Source organism: Tenrec ecaudatus, chromosome 4 (assembly GCF_050624435.1).
Source record: "Tenrec ecaudatus isolate mTenEca1 chromosome 4, mTenEca1.hap1, whole genome shotgun sequence".
NCBI classification, from domain to species: Eukaryota; Metazoa; Chordata; class Mammalia; order Afrosoricida; family Tenrecidae; genus Tenrec; species Tenrec ecaudatus.
Window position 1 is genome coordinate 202,547,822 of NC_134533.1, and position 8,694 is coordinate 202,556,515.

Consider the following 8,694-nt stretch of genomic DNA (forward strand, 5'->3'; position numbering starts at 1 on the left):
TTCCCAGGGGGGGACCCCCAGCCTCAAAGATGCGCTGGTCCCCAATCCTTTGTAGCCCGCCCTTAGGGTGCTCAGGGTTCACTTCGGTCCCACCCGACTCCTTTCTCCTCGCAGCCTCGTCCTGAGGGCCCCTTCTCGCGTCGGCCCTTCCATTCTTCACACAGCTGTCCTTGCGGGCCCCTCGCCCGGGGTCCCACTTTCTCCGCACCGAGCAACCGGCCGGGCAGTTCCCGCCCCTCCGCAGGCTGGTCCCTCGCTGACCCCGCCCCCTCCCCAGCGGGACTCCCCAGTCAGGAATCGTGACTCCTCCCTCACAGGCCCAGCCACCTTTGCACGAAGGCCTCGCCCCTTTGCCGCCTCTGCCCGCCCACTCATGGAAGGCCCCGCCCCTCCCGGGGTCGCCGGAAACCGAGCGGCCGCCCCAAGCGCCGCCCCCGAGGCCGCACTTCCGGGCGCCTGGGTTCCGCGCCCCGCCCCGCCGGCCCAGCGGCGACCATGGAGCGGCAGGTGAGGGCTCGGCCCGCGGCCCCCGCGGCCCCCGCAGCCCGTGCCGGGCCTGACCCTGCTGTGTCCCCTGCGCAGGTGCTGCTGAGCGAGCCCGAGGAGGCGGCGGCGCTGTACCGGGGCCTTAGCCGCCAGCCCGCGCTGAGCGCCGCCTGCCTGGGCCCGGAGGTCACCACGCAGTACGGGGGCCTCTACCGCACGGTGCACACTGGTGTGTGGGGCGGGGAATGGGGTGGCGCGCACCGGCGCGGCCAGGGTGGGAGTGTGGAGGGCTCGATACTTGAAGGTGGACATGAGTGTTGGAGAAAGATGGGCTTCGGGGGCTGTAGAAATAGATGGTGGATGCAGTGGTGTGACTGGTCCGGGTGCAGGGGTGCCTGGGGAGCCAAGCCGACCGAGCTGTTATTAGATGGGGCCATGAGTGCATGGGGTGGGGCCGCGAGTGTGCACACGGTTGTGAGAGTAGAACTCGCCCCAAACCCTCGCAACAGCGGTGCGCCTGGGGAAGTTGCCCGCTGTGTCTAGGTTGGGTGCCGTGGCCAGCAGAGGGCCCAAAAGGCTGCCCCCCTCAGGCCTGTGGCAAGGGTTGCCCAGCCTGCACCCTGGTGTCTGGAGAAGGATGAAGGGAGGTGGAGCTGGGCCTTTCCCCTCGCCCCCGTTGGTGGGGCGCTGTGACCAGGACTGGCCACATTGAGCAGCCTCAGGCTTCCTCTCACAGAGTGGACTCAGAGGGACCTTGAACGCATGGAGAACATTCGATTCTGCCGTCAGTATCTGGTGTTCCACGATGGGGACTCGGTGGTGTTTGCTGGGCCTGCAGGCAACAGCGTGGAGATCCGGGGGGAGTAAGTTCGAGGGAGGAAGCTTGTGTGTGGACATTGGCTATAGCCCTCTGTTTGCGGGACACCCCCACCCCCATGTGCCCTGTGCAGGCAGAGTGCTGAGAGAAGCCAGGAGCCAGCTTCTTGCTCCCAGGGAGTTTATGTGCCCTCTGGAGACATGGTTTGATAAGCAAGGACTGCTTGTTCCAAACCCTGAGCTGAACTCAGCCCACAGGGTGGGTGAGGCTGGGGCCCCTGGCCCAGGGAGGAGAGGCTAGGCCAGCTGGGGTGGGGGAGGGAACGGTGCCCAAGTTGACATGAAGCCAGAGCCTCGAGATTGTCCAAGAGTTCCTGGCCAGTGAGGAGCCTTGGCAGGGTTGCTGGTGGGTGGGAAGCAATCCCAACCTGATGCCCCTTGTTCTCAGACTCCTGAGCAGAGAGTCGCCATCGGGCACCATGAAAGCCGTGCTCCGCAAGACCGGGGGCCTGGGCACAGGGGAAGAGAAGCAGTTCCTGGAAGTGAGTGCGTGGTGCCAGGGGCCGGCTGGGCAGCCCATAGATAAAGGCTTCGTGGGGGTAGGGCAGCCTAACAGCCATGCATTCTCAGGTCTGGGAGAAGAACCGGAAGATTAAGAGCTTCAACTTGTCCGCGCTGGAGAAACATGGGCCTGTGTATGAGGATGGTGAGGCGGCTGGCCGGTGAGCGGGCGGGGCATAGCCAGAGCCCCAGGCTCACGCTGACCAACCCTCCCTGCACCCAGACTGCTTTGGCTGCCTGTCCTGGTCGCACTCGGAGACACACTTGTTGTATGTGGCGGAGAAGAAGCGCCCCAAGACTGAGTCCTTCTTTCAGACCAAAGCCTTGGACATCAGTGCCAGTGAGGATGAGATGGCCAGGCCAAAGAAGCCAGACCAGGCCATCAAGGTGCTCATGGCCATGACCAATCTGTGCAGTGCAGCCCGGGGGCTCAGTGTGGACCCTGCCTGCACCACCTGTCCGAACAGGGCATGCCGACAGGCCTGGACATCGGTGTCTCGTCTCCTCAGGGGGATCAGTTTGTGTTTTATGAAGACTGGGGAGAAAACATGGTTTCCAAAAGCACCCCTGTGTTGTGTGTGCTCGATGTGGAGAGCGGCAACATCTCTGTGCTCGAGGGGGTCCCCGAGAATGTGTCCCCCGGACAGGTCAGTGCTGGCTTGGCCTGCATCACTCCCGGAGCTCAGGGGCCCCCGTCTGAGCTACTCCCCTGTACTCACGCCTGCCCATGGTCTTGTCTCCAGGCATTCTGGGCCCCTGGCGACACAGGGGTGGTATTCGTGGGCTGGTGGCATGAGCCCTTCCGGCTGGGCATCCGCTTCTGCACCAATCGCAGGTGAGGGGGTGTGGCGGGGCCAGGCGGGAACCTGTAGCTTGAAGCTGGTCTTGAACTGGGTCTCCCTCTCTTCTCTTCTCTCCTCTCCACTGCTCCCCTTCCCTCCCCTCCCCTCCCCTCCTCTCCTCTCCTCTCCTCCCCCACTTCTCCCCCTCCCCCTTTCCTCTCTCCTCTCTCTCTGTTCCAGGTCAGCCTTGTACTACGTGGACCTCATCGAGGGGAAGTGTGGTAAGTGATTGGTGGTGCCCCCAGAGGCTTGGCTGGCATGCTCCAGCCCTTGCCAGCCGTGTGAAGCTCATGCTTCTGTCTGGCCCAGAACTCCTCTCCGATGACTCCCTGGCTATCTGTTCTCCCCGCCTGAGCCCAGACCACTGCCGCATCGTATACCTGCAGTACCCGTCGCTGGTGCCCCATCACCAGTGTAGCCAGCTGTGCCTGGTAAGCCAGAGGAGGGGATGGCAGAGGAGAGCTGAGGAGCCCCAACAGATGTCCTGCCCTGGGCATGTGACTTCCAGGGTCTTTGCACCCTCTATAGCAGCGGTTCTCAACCTGTGGGTCCTGACCCCTTTGGGGGGTTGTCGAACAACCTTTTCACAGGGGTCGCCCAATTCATAGCAGTAGCAACGAAAATAATTTTAGGGTTGTGGGGGTCACCACCATGTGAGGAACTGCATTAAAGGGCCGTGGCATTAGGAAGGCTGAGAACCACTGCTCTCTAGAGAGGCTCCCCGGTTAATTCTCATCTGCCCAGTACCAGGTTCGGGCAAGGGGCTGGGATACAGTGGGGAATCAGTAACACGCTGTGAGTTAGAATCAACGGAATATCAGTGTGCCCAAGAGAAGCTCCCTGGTGAGCGTCAGAGGGACCTGCCAGTGGAGGCCCTCTGAGCCCCTGGGCCAGGTCTCCAGGAAGAAGGTACACGAGGCTCGGTTCTTCCCCACCCTCCCTTGAGACTGTTAGGGATCGTTGCCGAGCTCCTGGCCTGAGGGCACTCCCTGTCCTCTGGTGTCCCTGATTTCGTCCTCTCTCCCAGTATGACTGGTATACCAAGCTCACCTCAGTGGTGGTGGACATCGTGCCTCGGCAGCTGGGAGGTAAGGGGGTGTAGTGGGGCATGCCGGGAAGCCCCGAGCTCCATCCACCTGCCATCTGAGGGCCTTCCCTCCCTACCCATCCCCACCAGGAACAGCTCCTGTTGAAGGGGGTGAGAGGGTTCCTGCTGGATGGGGGAGTGTGCATTGAGCTACAGCTCACATCTGGCGTTCCTTGGTTTGGGGGTTCAGTTAAAGCCACAGGTCCCTTTGTGGGTCTCAGAGAGGCCCTGGGAGGAAATGCCTTAGTTGACAAGCTCCAGGCCCAAGCACTACCCTCCCCGCCCCAGCAGCTTCTGTCCATGCCAAGCCCTGGGTCAGCCAGGCCTTTGGGAGGGCAGCTCTTGGCCAACTGGCATTCATGGAAGCTTTGGGAGCTGACAGCTCTGCTGGGGACCCTCTCAAAGGTGTGAGCGTCTCTCGTGCTCAGGCCAGCTCATCTCAGGCCCCTCCTTGGGGAACTCTTCCCCACAAGGCCACCCCTAGGTGTGGGACCATAGACTACCTTTCCACCACCTGCTGCAGGACCAGGCCTGTTGGTCCTTGCACAGGGGCCTCTGGGGAGTTCCCCAACAGCTTGCCTGCCTCCAAAGACTAAGCAGCCCCAGCCCTCCTCTCCTAGCCACAGCCCCCAGCTGTGGCCCCCAGACCCCCCTCCCACCCTTGCAGAGCACTTCTCTGGGATCTACTGCAGCCTGCTGCCCCTGGGATGCTGGTCAGCTGATAGCCAGAGGGTGGTTTTTGATTCGGCTCAGCGCAGCCGGCAGGTAAGGGGCCCCTGGGGGTGCTCTGTCAGGAGCCACGGCCTGTCCCAGGCCTGCTCCCCCTGCAGTGCTTTGGAGGCTAGCTGCTCCTCTTCTTCCCAGGCAGGAGTGTGGCCCCTCCCAATCACTTCCAGCTCAGGGAGAAGGGGGCTGTTAGCAAGGCAGACCTATGAGGACAGCTGATGGGGAGGAGACTGAGGCGTTTCCCTGGACTGGGCTACTCCAGTGCACCCCCATCCTTTGGGTATGGGCTGACTTGGTCTGAACCCAGGGCCTTGGGCCACTCCCCAGTACACTGAGTAGCCATTTCCTTGGGTGCCCAGCCCGACCTGGCCTCTGAGACAGGGCAGAGGGATGAGAGGGTCGCACAGCTCAGGGCTCTTAGATGCGCTGCCACACCCGCCTCCTCTGTCTCAGGACCTGTTCGTTGTGGACACCCAGCTGGGCAGCGTGACCTCCCTGACCGCTGGTGAGCAGGGCCGCAGGAGTGGGGGTGAGGTGTCTGAGCACGTGGGGCAGGGGTGGCACTCAGGCCACCCGTACCAACTTGCACAGCCCTTACTGTTTTGAGAGCCCTGCCTCCCTCCCCTAGGGGAACCCCAGACAGCCTCCCCACCCAGTCCACTCTCTGGACTAAGCATGGCCCCTAGTCCAACTCCTAAAACCCTCCACAGTTGTCTCTCCACCCAAGTCTCCGGGGGGCCTACCTTGGGGATGGCCCTGCCACCTCAGTGCTCAGGAGAGGCCCTGTGTTGGCTCCCATTTTCTTCATCCCATCTCTGGTGACTTTGCCCATGAAATGCCATCTGAGTCTTACCCTGCCACAGCTGTGCCCACCTGCCCGTCCCTCCCCAAAGCTGCCACACTGTGGCTGCAAACCTGCAGCTCTTCGCCAGTTTCCGCTCCTAAGACCCTCTGGGGACCCCACTGCCAGAATCCGCAACCCCCCTGCGCCAGCCTGTGGGCTCAGCTGCCATTCCTGCCGCTGTAGTCCTCTAGGTGCAGCCGTGCTGGGAGTGGGGGTTCTGGGGTCCCCCCTGGCCCTGACAAATGGAGCCTCACCCAGGGCCGTCTGCATTGGTGTTTGAGAAAGGTGTCCCTTTGCCACTCGGGGTAGGGATCCCCTGCCAGACTTTCCTGCCCGGACTCATCATTTTGTACGGAGGGCACAGAAAAGCTAGTGCCCTCCCTGGGCCAGGTGCTTAGTGGCATCTCCCTGTCCTCTCCAGGGAAGCCAGCAGGAAGCTGGAAGCTTCTCAGTGTCGACCGGGACCTCATGGTGGTACAGTTCTCCACACCCAGCCAGCCCCCCAGCCTGGTGAGGATCGGTGAGCCTGGGGCCCGGGGGAAGTTCCATGCAGGCAGAGCGCCCAGACAGTGAGCTGGCCAACGAGGGCCTTACATCCAGAGGGAAGTCCTGGGCTAGGTCTGTTAGACAGAGTAGGGCTACCCGGGGCAGTGCCCAGTCCTCTGGCATTGCAGGGCACAGGAGACAATAAAGCCTAGAAACTGAGGGGCGCATGAGAAAGACACTGTGTGTGCCAGCTCTACACAGTTGGCTGGGCTCTGCCCTGTGGAGGTGGGTGGGTCAGCATGGTTGAGCTGCCCGATTTCCATCCTGGGCAGAGGGGGAGGGGGCAGGGCCCAGCCTGGCCACAGGTGACACAACCCTCCCCCTGACAGAAAGTCGGGTTCCTGCCTCCTGCGGGGAAGGAGCAGTCAGTGTTTTGGGTACCCCTGGAAGAGGCTGAGCCCATTCCAGACATCCACTGGGACATCCGGGTACTGCAGCCACCTCCAGAGCAAGAGAATGTGGAATATGGTGAGCTGTGCCCGGGCCAGAACACCCCCTGCTCCATTCCCTCCTCCCCCACCCCCACCCCACAACTTTCTGTCTCCCCTCACACTGTGGGATGTGTTGGGATCTCCACAGAGATGGCTGGCCCCACTTGTGGGCCATCATGTCAAATTCTGAGCAAGGCCCTGAATCAGAGCTGGGAACCATCAGGCCCCCCAAAAGGTCACAGGGCCCCCTGTGCCCACACTACATCCCGAGGGCTTTCCTCAAGAGCCTGAGACCCTCAAGAGCCCAGGCTCCCTGGGCCAGGCCGTGTCAGAGCTCAGCCCTAGATCCACAGCCGCAGAGGGTTGCCAGTCCTGGCCCTGCTGACCACTGCCCTCTCCCTACAGCTGGCCTCAACTTTGAAGCTATCCTTCTGCAGCCCAGTGGCTCTCTGGATAAGACCCAGGTCCCCTTGGTGGTCATGCCCCATGGTAGGTGTCCTGCCTAAAAGCCCCGCTCCAAGCCTTGCCTGGCCGGCTAGTCACCTTGGGCTCCTTGTCCTCAGGAGGGCCCCACTCGTCCTTTGTCACTGCCTGGATGCTCTTCCCGGCCCTGCTGTGCAGGATGGGCTGTGCCGTGCTGCTGGGTGAGTGCACAGGGGAGGCTCGCCGCTGCCTGACACACCCCATGGGCACCAGCCTCCTCTCCAGTCCTCTCTAAAGCCTGGCCCTGGTAAGCACACCGGGAGCTGCCCTGATGTGGACAAATCAGACCCTCGCGGAGAGGTAGCTGTGGCCCCTCGGCAGCAGCCTCAAGTCCCCTTGAGTCTGATGGAAGCGGCCCAGGGCTCACCACCCAGATGGTGAGTGTCTGGGGGCCACGATTGCTTCTGACTGTCCTGTCTCATCCCCCTCTGGCCACCAGTGAACTATCGGGGCTCCACTGGCTTCGGCCAGGACAGCATCCTCTCCCTCCCTGGAAATGTGGGCCACCAGGATGTACAGGATGTCCAGGTTGGTGGGGGCTGGGGCAGCAGGCCATGGGCCAGCCCTACCCAGCCCAGCAGGCAGCTGGCTTCAGGGTGCTCTCCTCCCCTGCAGTTCGCAGTGCAGCAGGTGCTCCAGGAGGAGCACTTTGACGCCCACCGAGTGGCCCTGATGGGTGGGTCCCATGGTGGCTTCCTCTCATGCCACCTGATCGGTCAGTACCCCGAGACCTACAGTGCCTGCGTGGCCCGCAACCCCGTGGTCAACATTGCCTCCATGGTGGGCTCTACTGACATCCCGGACTGGTGAGCGTACCCTCTTGCACCGCCCTTGGGAGACCCCGCAGGCCCAGAGTCCAGCTCCCACTGCTCCCTCTCACACCTGTAGGTGTATGGTGGAGGCGGGGTTCCCCTACAGCAGCGACTGCCTGCCAGACCTCAGCGTGTGGGCCGAGATGCTGGACAAGTCTCCCATCAAATATGCCTCTAAGGTGTGTGGTCCTCCCTGCTGTCCGCTCTGCCACCCGCCCCCTCACAGCCCTGGACCCTGCCCACTACCTCTGTTCCCCTCCCCTCCTGACCCCAGGTGAAGACACCGCTGCTCTTGATGCTGGGCCAAGAGGACCGGCGCGTGCCCTTCAAGCAGGGCATAGAGTACTACCGAGCTCTCAAGGCCCGGAACGTGCCTGTTCGGTGAGTCCTTGCAGGGGGGGAGGGGGGGCGCCGGGAAGTCTTCCAACAACATCGTCATCGTTCTCCCCCCTCCCCCGCCAGGCTCCTGCTCTATCCCAAGAGCACCCACACGCTGTCGGAGGTGGAGGTGGAGTCCGACAGCTTGATGAATGCCGTGCTCTGGCTGCGTACACACTTGGGCAGCTGAAGCAAGCTGGCAAGCCCTGGAGCCCCAGAGCCTGGCAGAGGGAGAGGGGCTTCTCTGCTCTGGGCAGGCAGAGGCTCCTGGACTGGGTAGTCATAATAAAGGAGTGTGTGGAGTTTGGTTCCTGGTGGTCTTTTATCCAAGTCAGCCCCAGCCCTTGACCTGGTGTTCATTCAGAGCGTAGGAGCCCCCGAGGCCCGCACCTCCCTCCGGTGAGCGGTGGGCACGGAGGCATGGCCTGGCCGGCCAGGACCACAGCCCAGGCTAGCTTCCCCTGCAGCAGCCCTGAGCCAGTAGTCAGCCCTTGGCCTGCACAGCCTTCTTGGTGAGGGGCTGGGAGGCCCTCTTCTTCCACAACACCACAGGCTAAAATACTCCCAGGGCCACACTGTCCACACTGGCCCTAGGGAGACGCCACCAACTCCTTTCCTAGAAGCAGAGGCCAAGAAGCACCCTGCACAGGCATAAAGAGAGCAAGTGACTTTATGTCCCACC

General features: G+C 62.5%; 1 protein-coding gene across 1 annotated transcript; it reads left to right on the forward strand.

Annotated features, from left to right (window-relative positions):
* Nucleotides 1–415: 415 nt before the first annotated feature.
* APEH (acylaminoacyl-peptide hydrolase) lies at nucleotides 416–8,314 on the forward strand. The gene is made up of 22 exons (XM_075547374.1): nucleotides 416–507; nucleotides 583–715; nucleotides 1,223–1,349; nucleotides 1,751–1,844; nucleotides 1,933–2,008; nucleotides 2,087–2,250; nucleotides 2,373–2,510; nucleotides 2,607–2,698; nucleotides 2,886–2,926; nucleotides 3,015–3,136; nucleotides 3,733–3,793; nucleotides 4,460–4,557; nucleotides 4,972–5,023; nucleotides 5,784–5,872; nucleotides 6,238–6,376; nucleotides 6,745–6,828; nucleotides 6,903–6,983; nucleotides 7,262–7,350; nucleotides 7,438–7,628; nucleotides 7,711–7,813; nucleotides 7,909–8,015; nucleotides 8,097–8,314. Exons 1-22 carry the CDS (start codon nucleotides 496–498, stop codon nucleotides 8,200–8,202), a joined length of 2,199 nt encoding a protein of 732 aa, XP_075403489.1. The 5' UTR covers nucleotides 416–495; the 3' UTR covers nucleotides 8,203–8,314.
* The last annotated feature ends 380 nt before the right edge of the window (nucleotides 8,315–8,694 follow it).